Here is a 26520-nt window from a genome sequence, read left to right on the forward strand (position 1 = left end):
GAATTCACCCAATGATTATGAACGTAGCATTTTTATCATTCTTTTTAAAAACTAGAAAATTACTAGAAAAAGTGTTTCGAACGAACCCAACCCGTATAAAAATTCCCTACTATCAAACCCACCAACTTCGTTTTTCACTTATGAACGGGTCGACTTGGTTACTTATCTCTAACAAAATAAAATAAGAAGAGCAGCTTAAAAGCAAACGGGTCAAAAGTAAGCCAATATTAACAACACACTAAAATTCTTGAATTTATATTCTTAAAAAATCATATATTACTAACACGCTAAGAAACAATAGTGAGCTTAGTGTACCAAAACCAAACCAGTCCAAACAAAAAATGCATCTAACCGAACTGAATTTAACTTATTAGACAATTTATTCGGTTTGGACAGTTCAGTTATCCGATTAAACGGGTTATTATTCAGTTTATTCGATTAAATTGGTTCGGATTTGTCCGAATAAGCAAGATTTGTGAAACCAATAGCCGAACTGGATTCAACCAATGGTTTGTTCGGTTCGGTTATCCGATTAAACTGGCTATTATTCAGTTTCTTCAATTCAATTCGGTTTGGTTATCCAAAAAAGCAAGATTTGTACCAATAAGCGAACTGAATTAAACCAATTTATTCGATTTATATGGTTTGATTATCTGATTAATCCAGTTTTCGATTGATTTCAGTTCGGTTATCTGAATAAGCAAGATTCGTGAAACCGAAACCGAACCGAACAAAAACCGAGTCCATAATTCAGTTCGATTTTTTCCGATTACAGATACAGTTCGTTTTCGAGCATTTCCGGTTTTTGGTTTATCCGCACACATTATCCAACCGGCTCAGTTTGAAAAGTTAGAAAAATGTTGGCATAAGAAAACAAACTTACAAGAAAAGTGTTGGCGTAATTTCCCCGGACCCACAAGCTAGCAAGAGCCAGCATTACAGGCAATTTAGCAGCAGCATCAATTTCCAGGGCTTGATCATAATACCGTTTAGCAAGATGAAGATCCAAAGGCAGACCTTGTCCATGTTCATGCATGTATCCTAAATTAAACATAGCTTGAGCATTTAATTGGGATTTTGCATGCATATACGCATCTGCTGCTCGATCATAATCTCGTTCAGTACCCTACACCAAAAAAAAAAAAGATACTGCACGTTAAAACCAAATGTAAAGGGCATGTGAAATAGAAAGATAATTTCAAGTGGGTAACTATGCGAACCACATAAGTGCTTTCATTTCAGAAAAATAATGAAAACCACATAAGTTGTACATAGCACTTCGATGGAAAGGATATATCAATCAATCAATCAATCATACCCAGTAAAGTCCCACCAATAGCAAAGCTATAGGTAGGGTCTGGGGAGGGTGGGATGTAGGCACACCGCACCTCTACCCAAAGGGATAAAGAGGTGGCTTCCAAAGAGACCCTCAGCTCTAAAGTACATATGTATGAAGCAATACAAAGGAAATCAAAGTTCAACAGTAGTAGTAGTAGTAGTAGTAGTAGTAATAATAATAATAAAATAATATATGGAAAGAATATACTAATACTATATATATGGGAAGAATGATACTAATAATAATTATAATACTATATATGTGGCCAAAATAAGGAAAATAGAAGCCCTAAGGAATTCCTTTCTTCCTAAAAATCCTTAACCTTAATTCTACTTCTCCATGAATTCCTATCTTCAACCATGTCCTCGGAAAGGTTTAAGTCTATCAAATCATGCTTAATCCTCTCATCCCACGTCAATTTAGGTCGTCCTCTACCCCTCCTCCCTTGTATAGTAATGTTTTCTACAGATCTAACAGGATTCGTCGTCTGTCTTCTCTTCACATGTCCAAACCATCTCAATCTCCACTCTCTTATCTTGTCTGCTATGTTCGCCACCCCTAATCTCTCCGAAACACAACGTTTCTTATTCGGTCTAACCTTGTGTGCCCACACATCCAACGTAGCATTCTCATTTATGCTACCTCCATCTTCCGCACTTGTGCCTTCTTGATGGCCCAGCAATCCGTTCCATATAGCATTGCAGATTTACAGGTCTAACCGCAACCCTATAAAATTTTCCCTTTAGTTTAGTTGGGAACTATTGTCGCACAATATACCTGTGGCTGCTTTCCATCTACACCGTCCTACATGAACTCGATGGGTCACATCGATGGAAAGGATAAAATTGAAAAAAGAATAGCTTATTTCTCTCTCCCCACTCCTTTCTTTAAATTATTTCCTCTTTGCTAAATTTTATTTAAGTATAAAGTCTGCACACATGAATATAGTGCATGTGCATACGTGCATTTAGACAAAAGACTATCAGTACCTATATTTTTTTAAAAGTGGGTCTTAAAACATTTGAAATCTACGTCCATATTAGTCAATTTGTATAATAACTGGTACTAACGCAATTCTCAAAATACTATTGGCTATCAAATGAACACCCCTATCTTGATTTTAAACGCGTGCATCAAGAGCGCATATGTATAAAGACTAGTACAAGGGTTAACGCAATTCTAAACATGCTATAAGCTATCAAATGAGTGCCCCTATCTTGATTTAAAAACGCGGTATCAAGAGCGCATAATGTATAATAACTGGTACAAGGGTTAGCCCAATTCTCAACATAATATTAGCTATCAAGTGAACACCCTATCTTAATTCTAAATGTGTGCATCAAGAGCGCATAATGTGTGATGCGCCGATGAGATCGCATCACGTGCAGCGATGCGATTGATGCGCATCTGATGCAAGTTATGCAACTGATTCGGTCTGATGTAAACTGATGCATGATGCGGTCTGATGCGAGAATTATGTAGTTGACCAATATTTGAACAAATTAGACCAACAATATTGCAGTGGATCTGAGTTTTACAAATCTGACCATCAATGAGCAATGGGTTCGAGTATTTGAACAAACTAGACCATCGATTGAACACATCTGACAAGAGATGATGGGAATATATTATATTTTAGTGTTTAGAAGTTAACAATTTAAAATATTAACTACAAATAATTTTTAGTGTTTTTTCTAATAGCGGGCGCCTCGCACAAGTGATGTGCCCGCATCGTACATTGCACGTCACATATCGGCTTTTGATATCAAAATGCATTGGAGCTCCACGCGCTTTTAAAAAACCAAGGTCGAGTGTATACACACACGTGTGTGTTTTCTGATTGTATGTTGTTAAACTTGCATATTTAGAGTTTAATTAGTAAAATAAGCAATGATGGTAAATTGGTAACTGAAAATCAAAATGTTTGGATGATAACAGTTCCATAACTAGATATCAGTACCATATCCATAATTAAGGTGTTGGAGATTAGAAATGGGCAAGGGTAATATATAGCATTTTTTAAGGACACGGATTTGGATAACCCATAAAACAATGAATAAAGGGTGAGTTTCAGAAATAAAGTCTCCAAACCAAATCCTAAATACATAATCATCCCGATAACAAACCAAGAACCATCTTCGAAAACTACACATGGTTATAAAATATGGTTTGTTATTAGCGCTTAAATTATTAACCCAGGTTTGAAGTTTGAACTGAACGTCATGAGTAGAGATAGCAATATTGGCCCATTTACTCACGAATGGGTAAATTTGGATGATGTTTCCTATTCAAATAGGCCATACGAGTAAGCTTAAAAAACTAACAGTTCAAAAGGGTTGAAAATAACCAAGGTCTATTTATAATCAACACAACCTCCTGAATCACTTTATTCAAAGTTAGATTGTTATTATTGTAATAATATTTTTGGTGTAGTATCATATTAGCACATTAGGTCTTAATATAAAATAAGTGCTGCAGGAGTGCAGATAAACCTAGTCCAAAGGCCCATTTTGACATGTGCTAAAAACGTGTTCCCCCAAACACAGTTTTGACCCTTGCGACCCATTATATAGCACAGTATGACCCATATGAGTGTATGACCAGATTACGACCTAATATTTTTTTGTAATCATAATTATGCATTAACTATTTAAAAAAGGTGAAAATGTGTTTGTGGGTCAATCGGTACCAGACATGTTTGTACATGTCCTAATAAAATAATGTTTCAACCCAAACCCTTTTTGACCCGTTACCTGACAACGCTTATCATCAACACTTCCTTTATTATTAATAAAAATACCAGTTGGATAAAAAATAACATACCCGTCCATAATAATATGCATCTCCAATTAACAAAGCAGTATGTTCATTACCCTGCTCAGAAGCTTGCCACCATAAAGAATGTGCACGTTGATGCCTTTCTGCATCTGTGCATAACCCTGATTCACCCATGCACATGCTCGCTTCACCATACTTATCAAGAATCCATGCAGCATTACTTTGTGCCACCTCGTATCCTAATTCTGCCATCCGCGAGTATAATAAGAAAGCCTTCCCGATTTCACCTTTTAAATATGATTCTAAGGCCCATCTAGATAAAGAAATCCATGGTCCCCTTTCTGCTACTAGTTTGTACAATGATGTTGCCTGAAATTGAAGATTGTTAATAATAATAAGAGATGTACCTTTCCTAGAGATGTAAATTAACCAAACATTCATCTACGTTCATTTATGTTTGTTAATGTTCGCTCCTTTTCATTCGTTCACGGTTCATGTTCATTCATTAAAGGCTTTTGAATTTTATATTTATTAATTTCCTAACTTAATACACTAGCCCTAAACTCAGATCTCTCACAATCTCGTTTCTTCTCATTTTCAAATTATTATAGGTTTGTTTGTGTTTGTTTATGTAGATTAAGTTCGTTTAAAAAGTTAACAAACAAACACAAACAAATTCATTTCCCTAACGAACGAGCTGTCACACGAAATTCTGTCTGGTTATGTGTTCGTGAACCATCCGTTTGTCTGATAAAAGCTTAGCGAACGAACAAGAGCAAGGCCATGCTCGGTTAGGTAATAGGTTCTGTTTGTTTACAGCCCTAAGCTTTCCTAACAATAATTTTTTAGCTGCATACTAAATAGTGGTGGCAAGTTGGGTAACACATAGCAGATTCAGGTTGCATAGAATCATTATTAAGGAAAGGTCCAAGTGGGCCAGGCCAGGTTGAAGCACAAAAAGTTTTTGTCCCGAATTTGAACATTCAGAAGTAAGCTAATAGGTTAATTATGATTACAAGAGCTATAATTAAAACAAAGTTGAACAATTAAGTAGACTGTGTGCATTATACTTGGAATAACTTATGACCCGTTTGACCAGTTACCTGATTTGAACCGTTTTAGATCAAATACAACCCTACTTTACCCACTATTTAAAATATCTGTTGAAATTGCCACTTGTATCTAAATCAATTAATGCAAGTGTAATACAAAAACATAACAAACATATTTCAAACTCAATGATCCACACACACGATCTTTACCCAAAACAAGTTAATCAGTAATCTAGTAGAACTTTATAGGAATAGTCAAATAGTATGTATTCAGGCTTGTTCATACTTGCGTGTTAACTTTTAAACAAACAGAAAACTAAATTTTATATAGTAAGCAGATAGAAGCAAAAATCAGATGAAAAGATAACATATGAAGAAATTAACATGTACCATACTGAACACATACCATTGGGAGATTCTTTTTTAGGCCTATACCAGAGTGGAACATTTTTGCCAGCTGGTAAAAAGCTTTTGGTTGACCAGCATTTGCAGCTACTATGAAATAGTTGCAAGCTGCCTTGATATCTTTCTTCACCCCAATTCCTTTAAGATACATTACACCCAAGTTGTAATGCCCACCAGCTTCCTTGTGTTCAGCAGCCTTCTCAAAATATTCTTTTGCCTGCAATAATAAAAATGAAAACAAAATCACCACCACCAATTGTTAGTAAAATAATATTAATGTTTGAATTATGTAGAACAAAAGAAACAAGCCACACAAAAAAGCAAAATATGTTGTACTGCAATACATAAATACATTGCACTTCGTTCAATAATAAGTAAACTAGATTTTGCTGAAGAAAAATTAATAGAATCGGTTTTATAGACACAATAGGTGTGATTCAAAGCATTGCTGAAAATTTTGGCACTTGAATTATACTTAATGGTAAGTATTACTATTAGTATTACCAACCAAAATTCGATTAATTTCATGTATACCCTTACAAACTTGAAAGTTTTCATATATGACCAACCAAAACTAACAATATCAGCCCCATTTTGTATTTGAATTTTGATCGACACCGATGAAAGATAATTGAACAATCGAATCTGTTTGTCGAATTAGATAATCAAACTAAAATCAGGTAATCGAACTAGAATCAGATAATTGAACCAACAATAATCGCATGATTATGTTTGTTCATCTATGTTCAGTTAGGTTCGTTACTTCATTTGTTTACGTTTGTGAAATGTTTGTTTAGCCTAGTAGCAAACGAACAGACACATTTTCTTAATGAACAGACACGAACAACCCTGTTCGTCTAATTGTTGGTATTCAATCGTTTGTACAGGTAAAGTTAAATAAACAAACATAAACGAACACACACACATTTACTTAATGAGCATACACGAACAACCCCGTTTTTCTAATTGTCCGTGATCGATCGTTTGTTCAATTAAAATTAAATGAACTAACTTAAACAAACATACTATGTTCGTGTTCGTTCGATTCACTTAAAGATCTAAACATATGCTGTATTAGAGAAAGCAAAAAGACATGATCTTGCAGTCCCAATTGTCCAACTTTTGAACATAAACAAACATGCTCCATTCGTGTTTGTTTGATTCGCTTACAGACCTAAACATATGCATTACTATAGCAAGCAAAAAAGCATGCCTTTCAGACCCAATTGTCCAGCTTTTTAGTTTCTACACAGTTTGTCCCAAAAAGAAGTAAAGAACGATTTACTTTTAATACAATTTATCAAGTTTCCATCTACTATTTATTAGACTCTATCTGAAAACGCATTAAATGTACTATATTAATAACAGTTTCAGCAAACTTACTTTAGTGTAATTCTTTTGTTCAACTCCATAACCTTTGACATACAAATATCCCATCCCATTATAAGCTGAATACAGTTGATGTTTGGATGCTAAAGTTAGCCATTCAAGAGCCGTTGTATAGTTCCTTTTGACTCCATCACCTCTTGCATATATCTCACCAAGAAGCTCCATTGATCTTGGTTCACCCTTCTCAACAGCTTTTGAAAACCATGAAAAAGCTTTAGAAAGATCGCGCCTAACACCTCTCAATCCAAAATAATAAAATATCCCAATTTTATACATCGCTGCAGCATTTCCTTTCTGTGCCTGGTATTCCAAGATCTGAAAATCCTCATCTTCTTCACCTCTGGATTTCCTCAGAGCATCTTTGTTCTCTTCTGCGCCGTTATGAATTCTAACTGGTTCAATCACTGGTGAGTCTTTTGAGATCAGAAAACTATTAACCGCAGTTTCAGCTAGTTCAGCATACATTACAACTGCTTTTTCGTGTAACTACAAGTAACAAACAGCTCAACACAATTAGATAAATATACAAACAGATATATACATACAAAACAGATATGATGTGTGTGTCAACAGTTAACAGGGATCTCCACACAATCAGATACAGATATATACATACAGAACATATATAATATGTGTGTAAACTGTTAACAAACATCTCAACACAATCAGATAGATATACAGACAGATATATACATACAATACAGATATAGTGTTTGTGTGTCTGTTAATTGTTAACAGGCAGCTCAACACAATCAGATATATATACAGACAGATATACACATACAAAACATATATGATGTGTGTTAAGGGTTAACAGGCATCTCAACACAATCAGATATATATACAGAAAGATAAATGCATACAATACAGATATAATGTGTCTGTTAACTGTTAGCAGATATCTCATCACAATCAGATTATAACAGACTGACATATACATACACCACAGATATAATGTGTGTGTTAGCTGTTAACAAGCAGCTCAATACAATCGGATAACTATACAGACAGATATATACAAGCATAACAGATATAATGTGTGTATTAGCTGTTAACAAGCAGCTCAACACAATGAGAAAACTATACAAACAGATATATACATACAGAACAACATGATGTGTGTGTAAATTACTAACAGGCAGCTCAACACAATCAGATATACATACAAAACATTAACTATTACAGATTACCTCCTGACGAGTATACGTATACGCCCGCGCCAACTTCGAATGCGTATTACCAGACTCCGCAGCAAAATGATGGTACATAAACGACTTAGCGCCGTTTCGCTCTCTCGCCATCCCTAAATTATACAAAAACCCTAACAACGACTGCGCGTGCGGATTACCAGTAGCAGCAACCGATTCAATCTCGTAAGCAACATCCTGCATCGATCTACCGCCATCACTAACAGAATCCACCAATTTCCTAACACTAGAATAATACTCCTCCAGCTGAGGGTTAGTTACAGACTCCGAACCGGAATTCGACTCGTCCGGTTCGAAAATAGGCCGCCAGGATCCAGGATCGAGTTCTTCGTCGGACCGGGAGTCCGATTCGCCGAACTCGTCCCAGTCGGCGACGGAGGATGGATCGTCCGGAGTGTCGTCGGTGGGACCGTCTTTGAGGTCGTCTTGAGAGAGGACGAGGACGAATGGACGGGCGGTGGTGGTTTTGGATAATAGGAGTGTGGAGATGAGGAGTGTGAGTAGGTAGGTGGTGGACGGTGGGTTATGACGGTGGTGCATGTTTCCGGTGAGGTGGTTTGTGACGTGTGAGATGATGGGTGAAGGTGGTGTTGGATTAAAAAGTTTGGTGTGGGGTGGATTAGTCAGAAGTGACGTGGTGGTGGATTGGTTGTGAGTAAAACAAGATAAAATTGATATTCGATCGGTTTTCATTATGTTTGTTACGGACCGAAACTAAAACAAACTAAAAAGGACCAATAAGTACGTGTTCGGCCGGTTTTCGTTACATTTGTTACGGACCAAAACTAAAACAAACTAAAAATGACCAATAAGGTGCTGCAACGGGACTCTGCGGCACCAAACTTTGTAATTGTACTATATAATAATTTGAAGAAACTGAAATTTAAATCCCATGACGTTGTGTGTCTGTTTGGATAGACCCTGCGGTTTCAAAATCGAAGTTAAAAAAGCGTTCAAATGTTGGTTCAGGTCGAAAGGGGTCGGTGCAAACATGTGTTCAAGTTGGAACGAATTCCGGAGCTAAACAGGTTGGTTTAGACGAGTTTCAGACTGCAAAGGGTTTGGGTCGGAACGAATTCAGGTCGGCACCGGTATGGGCTGGAACCGGTTTCGACTCAAAACTTGTCCAACCAGAAACTCGTCCCGACCCAAAATTGGTCTTCACCCGAACCCCTTGCGGCCCGAAACCTATTCTGACCCTACCTGAACCCGCCCGATTCAACTTGTTTGCGAGCCCTAAACTGAGTGCATATGGGGAGGATTATTCAAATTCTATCAACAAATTTACTAACCAAACACGTTATAGAATTTCTAAGTAATCCATTTCATTTACAATTCAAATTCCTTTAAAAAAGTAAAGGCACGCAAACCAGGTTTTTGCCCAAACTACTTCGGGACTGGTCAACGTAAGTCAAAACCGGTTTGAGCCCGAAAGAAATAATCTGAACTAATAGAATCCGTTCCAGTGATTAAAGCGGAGGATCGAATCAGATCAACCGGGTTCGTATACAGTTTTATTAAATGGACTCGTGGCGTCAACAAGCAACATAGAAAGGAAGGATACGATACGGTCCTCTTTGACGACGACGAATACGCAATCAAACAAACAATCTTCATTTTTGGATACCCTAAATCGCTGATGACTGTTTGAACGAATAATTATTATTATTATTATTAATTTAATGATGCATCATCCATCAAGGTCGTTAATTCAGCGTGTGGCTCCGATTTTCGCTGCTCGAATTCGTCACAATTCACGCCTTCTTAGCTCGGCTTCGTCTTCTGTTCTCGCTAAAGATCCTCAATCTTCTTCCGCCAATGAATCCGTTCATTTGTCTGATAATTGCGTACGGGTAATTTGTTTCTATTTCTCTGTTGGTTTTTATCGATTTGATTTTGGATTTGAATGATTTATTGAATCCCTAGCTACTGCCCCTAATTTGAAGCTGAAGTTTGACTTTAAAAGTAAACCCTAGGGCTTGTTTTCAACATTAATCTGGCAATAAAATTGAATTATTAATATTGTTATTATTCAAAAAGACTGGATTATTAATGAAACCGAATATAACTTTTGTTGGACACAGTTATTATATATTTATTGTTAAGTTCAAACATTAAGTTAAACCAAGGCCTGCATCATGTTGGAGTAGAGGTGCACAAACCGGATCGGTTTGGTCAACAAAAGTCAAAACCGCTTTATATTTCGTTTTGAAACCGGTTTCTTATCATGTTACAATCGGTTTAGGTTTGGTCAACAGTTGGAGATACTCATTTTGGAATGTCAGATGAATCCATGTTGAATTCTTAAAACAGATCATGTTATTCATGCAGTTATATTCCACTAGTTTCGGGGAATATTACTTTAATCATAGTCAATTAACTAGATATCTTGAAGACTTGTGAAGGCCACTTCTGTGTTTCAATTAGTTTTTTTTTTTTGCGTAATTATTGAAAAATTGGCATCTTGTAACATATATATGTGTGTGTGTGTACGTAAGTAGAAGAGTGTTCAAATCAGAAACAAGAAATATGTTGAGAACTTCAAGATCCTCATAATGCATTATTCAAAATCCTACGTAATGGCTATAGAAGAAAACAATAATTATGTCATTTGGATTCTGGATTATGCATGTTCTTTTGACGTTTATATACTTGTCTTATGTATATTATAACTAGATATATATAAATCTGGCAATAAGTTATAGCAATTAGCAACTACTTTGTACTTTGAAGAATTTATAGCTTTGTTCATCAATAATAACTTACTGAAGTTAGAACTTGATATCTTTTACACATGTAGTATTAATTTAATTTCTTTGATTATATTTTTAAATCATACAGAGGATGAAAGAATTGCAAGCCAGTGAAGCTAAAGAGAAAATGCTTCGATTAAGCATAGAGGCAGGTGGTTGCTCTGGTTTTCAATACAACTTTGAACTTGAAGAAAAACCTAATGACGATGACAGGTTTGCTAATCATGATGTATCTAAATAGTTGTACACGATCACTACAATATTATATACTAAGCGCGTGCTTAATTTCATATAGGATTTTTGAGAGGGATGGTGTTAAATTGGTGGTTGATACAATATCATTAGGTTTTGTAAAAGGTGCAACGGTGGATTATGTTGAAGAGTTGATCCGTTCTGGATTTCAGGTAACTTTCAAATGAATCATTTCTCTATCACCTTTGGATAATAATGATGTCATCAATTAGTTTATACAATTGATTGAATTTAACTACTCGAATTCCCTCGCGCGATGCAGAGGGAATTCATCTTGGGTCGGTATCAGTTCAATGAAATATAGTTGTGATATTCCCAAAAAGAAAAAAACAATGAAATATAGTTGTGATATTCCCAAAAGGATATCGATTTTTTTCGTCGATTGAAAACCATAGAAACAAATAAAGTCGCGATATGCCTAAAAGGATACCGACGTGTTTTACATCGATCAACAACCATAAAAGCAAATACCAATATCGGTATTGGTTCAGTTCGTCACAAAATTTATACCAGAACGTCGAGAAAAAAAAATTTTAACACCTTTGCATATTTAGTTTTAAAAAAACAAAACTAAAAGATATTCGTAAATGCATTCTTCTCAATTAAATATAGCATTTTTTTTTAATATAGTTGGCCATGTGTTTCATAGTTGTAATTTGAATATACAACTTTCTTTTTGGAAAAAGTAAACATGTAGATTGTAGACATTATGAGGGATTGAGGTCGTTACTATGCAATTAAAACAATAAAATGTCATTTGAATACACAACTTTCTTTTTGGAAAAAGTAAACATGTAGACATTATGAGGGATTGAGATCGTTACTATGCAATTAAAACAAGCTAATGCTTGCTTCTCATTTGCATGTAATATAATAGGTTTTGGGTCGGCTGACCTGTTTTCTTAAACAGGTCAACCCGAATAGTCGAACACGACCTATTCAAAAATTGGGTCAACCCGACCTGTTCAAGAGTCGGATGACTAGTTAACCCGTTTAAGAGTTTTAAAAGAAGTTAATATTTTGATTTTAATGAGGAGAAATGTTAAAGTTCAAAGTTAAATATTCTAATTTTTTAAATATCATATAATTGTTGGCAAGTGAAATTAATTTTGCTCTGAACCTATTCTTCACTTCCAACAATATCATACTGGTTAGAACTGTCCATTCTCTGATTATACACATTTGCTTATTCTAATCTCAAGATAAATTTATAAACTCCAAGTTTGTTAACGGGAATGAGAGATAAAAATACGAAAACAGTTAAAATAACATAGATAACAAAAATGTTTCATATGAATCAGAGTAATTGATTGTTTGAATTGTTACCAAGTCACTAGTAAAGACTCATATTCGAAAATCAGTAAATGAACATAAAACGGGTCGACCCGAACATGACACGATTCAAAGTGGGTTTAACACGACACAAAATGAATAAGTATACGGGTTGTGTGTTGGTGACATTGTACTCTACATAGAATGAGTCAGAAGTTTTAGTTAATACGTTAGTTATTATGATTTGAACAATCATTTCCACAAAAACACATATTAAGACAACTTTCTGGCTTTCATTTTCAGGTAGCAGAAAATCCAAGTGCAGTTGGTGGTTGTAGCTGTAAAAGTTCATTCATGGTGAAATAGTTTCCGGGCCATCAATTTTTATCCGTATACAAACTTAACACACTATCTAGAGACCATATTTATTGACCACACTCTGAATTTTGTATGTGGATTTCATGTTGTTTATGGAACTTGGAACTTATTTAGATATTCTTTTCGTATATTTGATCCTGGTTGGCAGCTCATGTTTTTGGATGATTGCGTGCATTCTTTGTGTCCAAACAACATAAATAAATCGGTTATTTTCAGCCTATGGCTGTTGTTCCTTGTGTATTTTCTAGTATTTGGATGTGATGATGCATCTATGAATATGGGTAATTTGGTCACATCGTAATAATGTCTTGGGGCTTTTAGTATGTCTGCTTTTTTTGTATTTAACGTCTCTTCCAATGTTACATGTTCAGCACAAGTTATGCTTTATGTGATCTTATTACTTATTAGGATTTTGATAGGATCTTGTAAGTTCTTTTTCATGGTTGACAGAAAATATACCACAACTAGGTGTTTCCTCACCATTAGATATCACATTTGAGTAAAACAATTGCTAGTCGAATATAAAAAAAAGATCTGAATTGTATAAAAATCTATTAGTTAATTAAAATGTTACCATTTATTTATAAACTAGTATTTAGTTGGTGAAAAGGAAAAAAACCCAATCATTTTCGAAATCATCGTCTTGGAAAAATTAAACCGAACTATTCAAGAGAAACGGAAACGAAATACATGTAAAAAAGAGACTAAATCAATGTCCCGCACAACACGTGCCTATAATGTAAATTACTTCTAGCGGGGACAACGTTTGTTGGTTACAAAGTATATACATGATATTCTAGAATGCTTTTAAGAGTCCTACAAAATAAGAACCAAAACAACAAATAAACATTCACCCAATAAAAAGCAAAACAAAGATGATACCACTTTTTGCAACTTAGAGAATCGCAAATAACCGAACAACAAAGACTACATGTAACAAAAAATTATTAAGCAAACTCGTGGCTCAGAGATCTATATATGCAACATAGGTTGCGGCGCCAAATATAGGAGGATCATCATAGCCTAGACGAAAAGCAACGTCACAGCCACACGCAACCGAAAATCACATCCGTGACTAACCAAACACGTGTAACATTATTCCCATCACCAACAAATCACGGGTCAGTTCCGACACGGCTGCAACCGAAGTTACCAAGCCAAGTGGCGGGCCACCGTCATCGCTGGTTAAAACCCTCAACAAAGATAAAGAAAACGATATCCCACCATAGTCGTTACCGGTGGTCAAAAGCCACTGTCTCACGATAGTCGTTACCGGCCGGGCAAACGGCGGCAGATCCGCCCACCGGCTATATCTCCTTATATTGCCATTTTTTCACTCACTGCAACCTTCGTCTCCCGATGACAAGGTTTATGGGTGGGCTGCTTCAATTTCATGGGATTCACATATCCCAAGTCCATCCTTTTGGACTTGTGCGCATGACTCATTTTGAGTTCATGTGCAAAGCTCAGCGCGAGGAGCCCACCCCTCGGCGCTTTCAATATTTTTATAAGCCAAAAATCCAAGATTCTTGGTTCTCATTCGTTCCTCGCAGTCAAAAGGTCAAGTGCTGCACTGTTTCCTTCAAAAGCCTTCATGACTGGTCTGAGAAATTTTTTTATATTAAGGCTGGTGTGATTCCCATCCGCATGACCATGCGCGCGATCACTTCTGCGCCCGCGGATGTGAATGTTCTTAAAAACCCAACTGGCGCATGGGTTAATAAGTTGACTGCTGAACCATCCCCCGCCAAGAATATTTGCGAGGAGGCGCTGGTGGGGGTTGGTATGAGCAGGAGGTGGACCGACAGCGCGACTGAGCCTGTTATCCAAGTTGATGGCTTATGTGAGTTATTAGCTCATTGCATTATTTCTGCGCGAATATAATTCGTTTTGCTGATATCATTTGTCTTGTTTTATGCAGTAAGCAAGGAGTACGTCCACGCCGCCTATGATGAGCATATGGAGGGTGGCTCTGTCGCGCTGGGCGCTGGGGAAGTTGGTTTTCCCGATCGCTTCGATGATATGTTCATCCCTGTTGATTTGGGATTTTGCTTTGACAGCGATGCGCCTGGTAGGCCTTTGTACTTATGCTTATGCCTTTAGAATACCAAATTTGGCTAACATTTCTGTTGCACGTATTGTAGATGCGCTCGAGAATTATGAGCTGGAGCTTGCGGAAGAGGAGGTGGAGGAGGAAGCTGAGGTGCCACAACTCAAGCGTAAAGCTAAAAGGAAACCTGGCGCAGGGGCCAGTAAAAAACAGAAGAAAAATGATGTCCTTGTTGCTCAGGATCCTCCTACTCAAGCGAAGGGACTTGAGAAAACCAAGGGGTTTACCTCCAAGTTTTCCTTGTCTTCTTTGCCTCAAGGTGTGGGCAGTCCTCCTGTCCACACGAGGTATGGTGCCGCCACCTCCTCCCTTCGCGCGGCGGAAAAGGGAAGCGGCGTTGCGCCTGCTGTTTCCTCTTCTCCAACAGGTATACTTTGTTTATACTTTATGGTTTTATGAGCGTGATTCCGATAGAGTTATTAATGAATCTTTGCTCACTCAAATGTTTGTAGAGCCGGCGACCTTGGTGGATCAACCTCAGGCGCAACAAGGTACCGAGGCTGCGCCGAAGGTTACTTTGAAGTCCCCTGTTTTACCCTCGAAAAGGGGGAAAATGGACTTCATGGCGATGTTTAACTCGCGAACGGCGGTGCGCCAAGGTATATATTGCGCTTTTATTTTCTGACTTTTTTTCTTTTAGATCAAGTCATGAATCATTTCTCTTTGTTGGTTTTTTCATAGGAATTATAGCTGGCACACAAGCTGCTGGCGGCACTGCTGGCGCCGGCGCCAGCGCCGTTGGTTCTGCTCCTGTTCCTACAAGCACTGAATCTCCCCTCATTGGGATTACTAAGGAGCAGGAGGCTGTTTTACGCGCTGATCTAGCGGCGTCGAGACCTCCCTCACCTCCTCCTGCGCGCAGCCCTCCTCGCGAGACTGGTTTTGATTTTTCCAAGTCGCAGGAGAAAAGACCTGTTACAGAGGATGAGGAGGTCAATTTTGAAGACTCCGATGGTGGCCGCGCAAGCCCTGTAGCGCCACGAGATTTCGTGGCGCAGCCTTCTCGTGGGGCTGGCGCTGACTTTTCTGCTTGCTCTCCGCAGGTATAAGTTCGTTTTGCTCCGCTGCGCGGACTTCCATATTAGTGTTTAGATGACTAGAACGTTGCTTTGTGTTTGCAGGAAGCCGATCACATATACCGCCCGAGATGGAATATTACTGAGGATAGCTCATTTCAGTCCATGGGTGTGTGTGAAGACTTCTGGGCTCACTCTGTGCCTCCAGCTGAAAGGAGGTTTCAGGAGGACCGCGCTCGCGTGGACTTGCTCAATGACCATCTTTTTGCTAGGTCTGCGTTCTTTGCTGCCTCCCAAGAGCTTCGCTATGATTATGTAAAGGTGCGTGATGCTCTTGCGGAGGCCAAGCAAGAGGCTAAGGTATCTGCTTGGAATCTTTCTGACGCTCGAGAGAGAGCTGAGAAATTCCAAGCAGAACCGAGTAAGTGCCAACGCTGCCTTCGTGAAGCGCGGGCATGAGCTGCAGGCTGCGCGGGAGAAGCTGCAGGCAGCAGAAGCGGATGCGGCCAAGTACGCGCGGCGATGTGCGCGATTTGGAGCTTGATACAGAGGCGCGTGATCAAACTCTTGTGCAGGCTATCACTGACAAATCTTTATTAGAGAGTGAGGTTGCGCGCCTGAAGAAAGAGCTTGAGGCCGCGCGGGCAGAGAAGGATGAAGCCCTGGCGATGGCAGCGTCTGGCCAAGAAGAGCTCGATGCTGCGCGAGCGGAAAGGAATGAGGCCTTGGCTGGCAGCAGCGTCCGACAGAGAAGAGCTCAAACAGACCAAGGAAACTGTTGAGTTGTTAAACTCTCAGAATCCTGCTCTTGAGACGTCTGTTTCTTCCCTCGCGCAGGATCGCCAATGGCTAGTCTCACAGGGTATGACTCGTTGCGCCTATGCGATGAAATACTCAGACGAGTTTCAGACCCTTGTGATGGATTGCAACGCTGTCTCGCGCTTGGTGGGTCGAGCTGAAGGGTTTAAGGATGGCTGTGAATATAGCATGCTGAAGAAGAACCCATCCGACTACCCTTATCAGCTCGACGTTGTCTGCGCTGACATGGCCGAAGTGGGGGAGAAGTATTTGAATACTCTCATTCCCATCCTTGAGCAGGTATTTTAACCTTAATGAGTTTACCTTGACTTATTTTCCTAGTCTTTTTGTACTCATACTTTTCCTTATGATTTGCAGATAGCCTCGCTTGCTGACCAGCCCGATCTCGGCGCTCTAAAGAAATTACTTGACGAGTGTGAAGGGGCTGGTGGCGGCGATGATGGCGCGGGCAATGCTGCCTCTGCTAGCGGCTCTGGCGTGGCCAAAGGACCCGCTCCTGACACTATTGTGAATAAAGACGACTCCATCCAAGACGAACAGCTTGACTATGGCAAGTTTGGAGATGACGAGGAGCGGGCTGCGCCAGATGCTGAGGGTGGTAATGATGAGGGCGATGAAGAGGCTGACGTTGATATAGAGACTTGAGAAGCCCTTCATGTTTTTTTTTTTTTTTTTTTTTTTGTAGTTTGTATCTCATCATTTTGTAAATTTGTAAACTTCTATGTTTTGGAATGAAATTTTGTTTTTCCCTTATTCGCATCTTGCGCATTCCCCATTCATCTCTTTATATTGCATGTTTGCTTGTTGAATATAAGATATGCTTGCACGTTGAAATTTGAACAAGGTTGTAAGGAAATTATTTTACTTAATCCTTGTCATATTTTAAGTGATTTTGCAATATCCTGACTATGCTGACACGTGCCTTGGCGTTTCATTATTCCTCTTTTGCGCGACGTTATCGCGCATTTATTATAGGGAATTATGAGTTTTTTAGCCTTTACGTGTCAGTATGTGTTACTCTGATATCCATTACAATTCCATGCGCGACCTCGACCTGAGACTTTAACAACTATGTTTTGGCATGTTCTTTGCCTTAGTTGTGCTTAGGTATTTTTATGGTCTAGCTGCGCAACATGTAGGATGGATGTTGTGAGTGATTTGAGCTAAGGCTCGTATTATTGGGCTAAGGCCCTGAGCTAAGGCTCATATTATTGGGCTAAGGCCCTGATGTTTTAGAGTTAAGACTCGTTAACGCGTTTGAGCTTGAAGCTCGCGCATGTATGTTTTACTTCGTTTTATTTTTAGTTTTGATGTCAATACAATGTTGTCATATTGCTCAAAATTAATAAAGGGAAGTGTGAAACATGTATGCAAAAGATAATAGAACACACATTAAGAGAAAATAGCGCTTATCATTATTCATAATGGCTTAAAAAGCCTTGATTACAAACTTGACAATTTTTACATGAAACATTTTCTAAGCTGTGCTGCGTTCCATGTGCGCGGGATCTTCTTTCCATTCAAATCTTTTAAAGTGTATGCGCATTTTCCCAATTCTTCCGAGAATTGATAAGGTCCCTCCCAGTTGGGGGACATTTTTCCCGGAGGTATTGCGCGGCTAGCTTCATTGTTCCGAAGGACAAAATCGTTCTTCTTGAAGTGGCACTCTTTCACGCGTTGATTGTAATATTTTTCTAGTTTTTTCTTGTATTTGGCTTCACTGATGATAGCCGCCTCTCTGCGCCCTTCAAGTAAGTTGAGATCCAACCTCCTTTCGCGCTCGTTATCAATCTTACTCATCATGAGCACTCTATGAGATGGGCATCCAATTTCTGCTGGAATCATAGCCTCCGTTCCATAGGTTAGGCTGAACGGGGATTCGCCATTGCTGGTTTTGCTTAATGTCCTGTGCGCCCACAGGACATTAGGTAGCTCCTCGACCCATGAATGGGATTCTCCCTCCAACCTTTTCTTCAGCCCATTCAGCAAGCTTTGGTTCGCGCGCTCTACTTGGCCATTTCCCTGAGGGTGGTATACTGAAGTGAAGATTTGGTTGATGCGCAATTCCTTGAGCCAACTGGATATCTTCCTGTCAGTGAATTGTTTGCCATTGTCGCTCACAATTTCCATGGGCAGGCCAAAACGGCATATGATGTGGCTCCAAATAAATTGCTTCATCGCCTCGGCTGTGATTTTTGCTAGTGGCTTGACTTCAACCCATTTTGTGAAATAGTCTACTGCCACTACCAAAAATTTTACTCGCCCTTGCGCTTGCGGTAGGGGACCCACAATATCGATTGCCCATTTGTGGAAAGGCCATGCGGAGGTCACCGGAATCAAGTTGTTCTTTGGCCGCATGGTGTTTGGCGCATAGCTCTGACACGCTTTGCATTTTTGGATCTCTTTTAACGCGTCCAAGTACATGCCTGGCCAATAGTAACCTGCGCTCATTGCCTTGGCAACCACCATGCGCGGGCCAGCATGTATTCCACAGATTCCTTCGTGTATCTCTCTGATCACATAGCTTGCTTCCTCAGCATCTAGGCATTTCATGAGCGGTCCAAGATAAGAGCGTCGATATAACGTACCATCAAGCAGTTCGTAGTTCTGCGACTTGTGTCTTATCTTCCTCTCCTGTGCGCGATCGTCCGGTATCTTTCCCTCCTTCAAGAATTCCATTAATGAAGTTATCCATGATGAAGGTGTTGTATGAATTACAAGGACAGACTTCGCTCCCACCGACGGGTTGCTCATTACTTCCACCCTGACATCTTTGCCAAAGTGATCGAAGCTGGTTGATGCCATCTTACTTAGCGCGTCGGCAGACTTGTTTTCACTGTGCGGAATATGTATGATTTTGAAGAAGTCAAATTGCTCGATGAGTTTTCTCGCCTGCTCTAGATACAGAGGCATGGTGTTCTCCTTGGCATCATAAAGGCCATTGACCTGTGCTGCTACCGAGTATGAATCAACATGGGCCTCTAGCTTTTTAACTCCGAACTTGTGCGCGATGCGCAGACCAGCCAGCACGGCTTCATACTCAGCTTCATTGTTGGTGCTCTTGAAATCCAACCTGATTGCGTAAGTATACTCATGACTTTCTGGATCCACCAGCTTGAGGCCTGCGCCGGACCCTTCATTGTTTGAAGCTCCATCAGTGAATAATCTCCAAACATTTTTTTCATTATTGGCTTGCGGAGGGTCTACCTCGCGCTGAGCCTCTTCAATTTTTCCTTCAGGGATTTCTGCGATGAAATCAGCTAAGACTTGTCCCTTTATTGCTGGACGGGGCTTATAGGCGATCGTGTGCTCTCCTAATTCCAGCGCCCATTTTGTCAGCCTTCCTGAGAGCGCGGGACGCCGCAAGACTTGCTGGATGTTGTAACCAGTCAGAACTTCAATAGGATGACCATTGAAATATCTATGAAGCTTGCGCGACGCGTGTGTTAGTGACAAAACTAACTTTTCCATGATGGAGTAGCGCGTCTCAGGATCTGTCAGCACCCGACTCACATAATAGATTGGTGTTTGGATTCCCTTGCGATCCACCAACAACACTGCGCCGATGGCGCGCTCTCCTGCTGACAGGTACAATGTTAGAGTTTCGCCAGGAAGTGGAGCTGTGAGCGCAGGCAGATTTATCAGACATTCTTTTATCTCACTGAAAGCTTGCTCGGCCTCAGGCGTCCACTTGAATTAGCTTTTCTTTAGGCAATTTCTCAATGTGTTAACAAATGGGGTAGATTTGCTTGCATGGTTCGCTAGGAACCTGTTAATTGATACCAATCTACCATTCAACTTTTGAACTTCCTTCATGGTGGATGGTGAGGGCATGTCAAGGATAGCCTCCACCTTCTCTGGGTTCACCTTGAAACCATCCTTGGTGACCATTACACCTAGAAATTTCCCTTCTTCTACGCCGAATGTGCATTTGCTCGGGTTGAGCTTCATGTTTACTTCCTTTAGGCGCCAAAGGGTTTCTTCGATGTCTTTGAGCATTTGTTTTTCCTCCCTGCTTTTAATCACCAAATCATCCACGTAGACTTCTAGGTTTCTTCCAATTTGCTCGTTGAAAACCGCATCCATGAGTCTTTGGTAGGTGGCTCCTGCATTCTTCAAACCAAAGGGCATTTTTGTGTAACAAAAAACACCCTTGTCAGTTCTGAAGGCAGTCTTGTCCTCGTCTTGTGGTGTCATTTGAATTTGGTGATAGCCCTTGTAGGCGTCCAGGAAACATTTGAGCTTAAATGGCGCCACAGAGTCCACCTTCGCGTCAATGTTTGGGAGGGGGTAACAATCTTTTGGACATGCTTTGTTGAGGTCCTTGAAATCAATGCACATCCTCCATGACCCGTTGCTCTTCTTTACCATCACAGGATTGGCTACCCATGTTTGGTATCGTATTGGGCGGATGATATTTGCGCGCGGTAGATCTTCTACTTGCTCATTCATGGCCTTTGCCTTCTCATCCCCTATGACTCTCTTCTTTTGAGCAATTGGCTCTACAGACTTGAAGGTGTTGAGAGAATGTTGCGCCAGGTCTCGCGGAACCCCAGTCATATCAGAATGTTGCCACGTGAAGACCGACATATACGTTGTGAGCAATCTCTTCATTCTCGACCTTGTGTCGTCTGATATCGTAGCTCCAATTGTGATTGTTTGCTCTGGGAATTTTGGGTTGAGAATCCATTCCTCTGGAGCGTTGTTTGCCATTGGAAGTTTCATTCTCCCTTCCCTTGGTATACTTGTCACTGCGCACAAATGATCTCGGTATACAAATGTTACACCTGTTGGTGTTGGGAACCCCAGCGCGCCGTGCGCTGGTGACGGTATGGCGTTGAATTGAGCAATCGTTCCACTACCCAAGATCATATTGTGGCATTAAGTGGTGGGCAAGACCAAGAAGTTGACAATTTCGGCTCGCTTGTGTTTCTCATCCCCCATAGTTAGTTCAAATTGTATCTGACCTAGGGGGTGAATGATTTCATTTGAAACACCCGAGATTGGTGCATTCACAATTTCAAGCCTTGCTTGGTCTGCTGGATCCAACTTCCTGAAACATTGCTCATACATGATGTCTGATTCACTGCCAGTGTCCACCAGGACTTTTGACACTTCATAATGAGCAATGTGTGTAGTGATGACTAGAGGACTGCTGATGGACGGGCCTCCCCTGATTTTTGGGAAGATTACTTGTTGCTCGAGCCAATCTCCTTGGACTTGCGCGCTTCTCTTTCTCGATCTTTGCCCATGCCTTCCTCCCTCGGCTACACAGATTCTTTTGAACTTTTTGCTGGCTGAGGCTCCATCTGGTTGTTCATTCTCTGGTCTTGGGTTTTTCACCAGGTGAGCCAACTTGCCTGATTTCACATCTCTTTCAATCGCATCCTTCAAATGGTGGCATGCATCGGTGTTGTGCCCTGTGGACTTGTGAAACTCACAATACTTGCCACTGTTTGATGGTCCCTTGTGGAGTAATGGCTTGGGGCTTTTAAACTGGACATTCTCTGTGCTTAACACTTGTGAAGGCGTTTTAGTGAGGGGAGTCCATATTCTTGGTAGAGGTCTGTTAGGCTCTCTGACGCCTTCCCTCTTGTCACTTTCTCCGCGATTACGAATGTGTTTTTGGGGCTGGGGTGAGCTTGGTTGCGCCTGCTTTTCTGCGGGAGAAAAACTGGTTTGTTGCAACCTGGACCATACGGAGTTCTGTTTGCCCCTCCTTTCATTGCTGCGCGGCGCTTCTGTTTGATGCCCTCTATCTCTTGCTCTATCTTGGGCAATTTGTTTTTCATTTCGCGCGAAGACTCGCGATGCTTCCATTAGCTTGGCCCAAGTGGTTGGCATGCCATCTCTGCTCACGAGAGCTCTGCGGAGTTGATCACTGCGCGCACCTTGTATAAAGGCCACGCGCAAGAGTTGCTCAGTGATACCTCCAATTGCAAGAGATTCCTGATTGAAACGGGTTATGTAGTCTTCAATGGTTTCATCATTCCTGCGCACGCAGTGCATGATGTCATCGGGGGTCGCGCATGTGTCTGCGCTGCTGTACGAAGTGAGCCTGGAACTTCTCCAATAGCTCTTCGAACCCATCGATTTGTCCAGTCGGCAAGCTTACGAACTAGACACGCGCTGCGCCCGTGAGGCAGCGAGCAAACATGTGACACCATGTTGGCATCGTCCAGCTTTCTAGGTTTCTAGTGTTGTAAAAACCTTGTAAGAAATCGTCTGGAAATGTTGCGCCGTCGTACTTGCCCAAACCACTTGGCATCTTGGTTTTGTGCTGAATGGGAGCCTTCGCGATGCGCTCAGTGAATTTTGAATGCTTCACCAAGATGGCTGGCCTGTATGGTGTGGTTACGTCCACTTGCCCTCTCGCTGGTGGGTTGTACGGTGTGTACAGATCCATATCGGCTTTGGCTCCAGGCGCTATGTTCATGTGCGCGCGGAGCTGTGAGCCTCCTGCATGAGTATCTCGCGTCTTCCTCATGCTGTGCACTTCTTCATCACTAAAATCAGCGTTTTCAGTGTGAACAGAGTGACCATCTTTCGGCGCGCGCTCCCTTTTTGTTGTTCCTTGAATGGTTTGCTTATCAAACGCGAGCCTTTGTGTTAAGTCGGCTAACTTTTTGTGTTTGACCAGCTCATTGTATTTGTCCATTAAACGTCGTTGTTCGTTTATGAGCCATTCTTTAGGGTCATTGGTTTCAACTTCTGGACCCATTGGTCCTTTTTGTTTCGCGCCAGTCAGATTTTGGAACGTGAGATCGTCTGGAGGAGTTTCAGTCTGGCTATGAGGAGTTGTGATGAAGGGATGGTTACTGGTGGTGCGCGCAGAATCACGCGGCACCCTCAGAAACTGCTGTCCCTCATTAACATCCTCAAGCTCAATATCCTCCAGAACTTGATCGCTGTTTCGAACACCAGAAACCATGGTGAAGTTTTTCAGAGAGAACTGATGAGATGGTGATTTTGTTGCCGTTGTAACAGGTGATGGCCCCAATGAAGAAACGTGGATCGACTCACTGGTAGACGATCAGCTTTCCTCGGGTATGAGTATGCTATTTCACCGATGGTTCTCCGGAGTACGAATTCTTCCACCTACAAAACGAGCTAGCACCGTGAACTTACCCCTCAGAAAGGGACAGAGGGGTCCTCTTTGGGGTAACCCTCCGGTGTGAGAATAAGAGATTGTAGGAGAAGAAAATAATAATCTGAGAGTGAGTAGGGAATTGGAATGTATTTTCTTACTTACCTCCCCTTGTGGAGGTGGTGTGGTATTTATAGTGCTAGGGTTTCCAATGATTGGGCTCAGATCCCATTAGGGCCTTTTTGGCCTCCTCCTATCGCTTTGTGCCACGTGTCCTTAGGACACCTGGTGCTTTTTCATTGATTATTCTCTGACCCAGGTATTTCACCTGACCCATGTGCAATCACGTGGGTAGCACATGGGTTTTGCTGAGTTGTCCACCTTTCATTGGCAGCTGTCAACATCAGCATATTCTTATTCCTTAAAGGATACCTTCTGGAAGGTTGTCTGACGAGCACAATCAAGGTTGTCCTTATCCTGATTTGGATAAGGACGAGGTTGATTATGTGCATGTGTGATATGCGCCTATCCTGAGGATGCGCGAGGTCTTCTCTTTATTCTCACGCGCAGATGTTTCATGCGCAGATGCGCCACGCGCAGATGTGATATGCGTGAGCATATATGATGCGTGAGCATGTGATATGCGCCACGCGCAGATGTGATATGCTGTGAGCATATATGGTGCGTGAGCATGTGATACGCGTGGGCATATGTGATGCGTGAGCATATGTGATATGCGTGAGCATATGTGATGCGTGAGCATATGTGATATGCGTGAGCATATGTGATATGCGCCATGCGCATAGGTTTTGGCTTTGTGCCTTAATGATATCTTGATTTCAAGCCTCTTGTCCCTATCTTGTGGGGTTGACCCGCCCCGCTCGATGTTAAGGCGGGTACATACCTCTTCAGGTTCCAAAACAGAACCCGACAATTGTCCCAATCGCGGTCACCTAGGGTTTCCAACACTAAACCCAGAAACACACAAATCGCATCCGCATTCCACACACGCAAACTACCGTCATGCCTCAACGATGACAGTCAAAACCACCATCATACTCCGAGGCTGGTTGCAAAACCTGTAAACAGATGAGACATATATGAAACAGTAGGTCACCTATTTGCTTGTTAACTTTAAAATGATTAGTATGAATTCAAATCCGTTTTAACAACCTAACTGAAACTTTTATTATAAAGAGTCGTCTTTACCACAACATTGTTTGGCCCGTTAGCTGAACTGGCCACCAAAGGAGGAAATGTTTTCCTATCTAGTTATCAACTTTATATGTTTAAATGCAAGTTGCCTGGTCACTACTTTTAATTGTCACATCTGCATATCACCAATATGCAAAAAACAACAGCAACAGGTTTAGTATTATCCGCAAATCAATCAGGTCAAACAAAATCCTCAAATATTGATGACAAAAGTATAATGAAGCCAAGTAACATGGGCCTAAAAGACTAAATTGAAACCCTATATAAACAGATCGAAGAAATTTACCGGAGCTCAAAGAAGAAAAGTTTGGGTTTTGTGACATGAGGTGTAAAGTAATGTGAGAATGCAACAAAAAGGGACACAGCTGTAACATAACACCACACGTGTAGGATGCAAAAGCTATGAGTAAATGTACAAAATTCATAGCAGTAAGTACATACATTAAAGCTCTTTTTGCAAGAAACAATAATACAGAGTGTGACAACAAAGTTGTTATTTATAATATATAACTAGGGTTCCAAAATTAAACCTAGCAACAGTCATAGCATAGCCATCGCCTAGGATTTTCAAAATGGAACCCGGCAATAGACGAATCGGAGGTGCAACAGTCAAAATTGAGGAGACTCCCACCACCATGAACTACTGCTTGGCACCGGTGGCCGGTAATATCTCAATAGAGAGGGAAATCAGTGGAAGAAATACAAATAGAAGTGACTGAGAGATGGTGGGGTGTATGACGTATCTAAAAGAGATATGGTGGCAGGCAACGTGGACTAAAGCGAGGACGCGTGTAAAGATAACAAACAATATACAAATGACAATGCATAGTTTACAACTTTAAAAAGCATAGTCACAACTTGTGAAACACACTGTACAATCTTTAAAGCACAATCCTGTTGAAAGAAGTTGTTATTTAATATATAGTATAATAACTAGAAGATGTCACGGTGCATGGTGTCATAGGTGTCTAATGTATGTTTTTTTTTATCGTGGGTTTCAAACGTGGATAGAAATAAGCAAATCACGAAGGTACATTATATAAAGAAAACAAAACAAAATTTAGTTAAAAAAATGTGAAGAATTTAAAAAACTAAAAAAAAAAATATAAAGATTATAGACTGTAGAGTGTAGAGTGCATTTGTTAAAGTTTAGGGACAACATGTAAATTAGTATAAAGTTTAGAAGTGCTATTTAAACGTTTCCATTTTAGTAAAAATAAAAACCTTGAAAAACGGTCTCGCTTAGAGTCAAATCCACGTCCCACACCCAACAGCCTTACCACCACACCACTTGCATTTCTTGTTTAAAGAATTCTTTATATTTGCATATAACTTAAATCATTGTTTGGAAAAACAAAACAAAAAAAAAAGTTAGTGGATGTCATGTGACATTCACTGATTAGTCATCAGCCTTCCTCCAACAATCACATGCTTACACTATAGTAAA

The 26520-nt window shown here is 40.4% G+C and overlaps 2 protein-coding genes across 2 annotated transcripts; one reads left to right on the plus strand and one right to left on the minus strand.

The window, feature by feature from the left end:
- Positions 1-820: 820 nt before the first annotated feature.
- Positions 821-8822, minus strand: LOC143607703 (ERAD-associated E3 ubiquitin-protein ligase component HRD3A-like). Its single transcript, XM_077083057.1, has 5 exons — positions 8154-8822; positions 6958-7449; positions 5576-5791; positions 4163-4486; positions 821-1126 (listed from the first exon to the last, which is right to left on the minus strand). The coding sequence occupies exons 1-5, from the start codon at positions 8709-8711 to the stop codon at positions 824-826; spliced, it is 1893 nt and encodes a 630-aa protein (XP_076939172.1). The 5' UTR covers positions 8712-8822; the 3' UTR covers positions 821-823.
- Positions 8823-9826: 1004 nt separating this feature from the next.
- On the plus strand, positions 9827-12956 carry LOC143607704 (iron-sulfur assembly protein IscA-like 2, mitochondrial). The gene is made up of 4 exons (XM_077083058.1): positions 9827-10024; positions 11013-11137; positions 11220-11328; positions 12752-12956. The coding sequence occupies exons 1-4, from the start codon at positions 9854-9856 to the stop codon at positions 12812-12814; spliced, it is 468 nt and encodes a 155-aa protein (XP_076939173.1). The 5' UTR covers positions 9827-9853; the 3' UTR covers positions 12815-12956.
- Positions 12957-26520: the final 13564 nt, after the last annotated feature.

This window comes from Bidens hawaiensis, unplaced genomic scaffold (genome assembly GCF_021521415.1).
Source record: "Bidens hawaiensis isolate Kalapana, Puna unplaced genomic scaffold, B.hawaiensis_p1.1 tig00085545_1, whole genome shotgun sequence".
NCBI lineage: Eukaryota > Viridiplantae > Streptophyta > Magnoliopsida > Asterales > Asteraceae > Bidens > Bidens hawaiensis.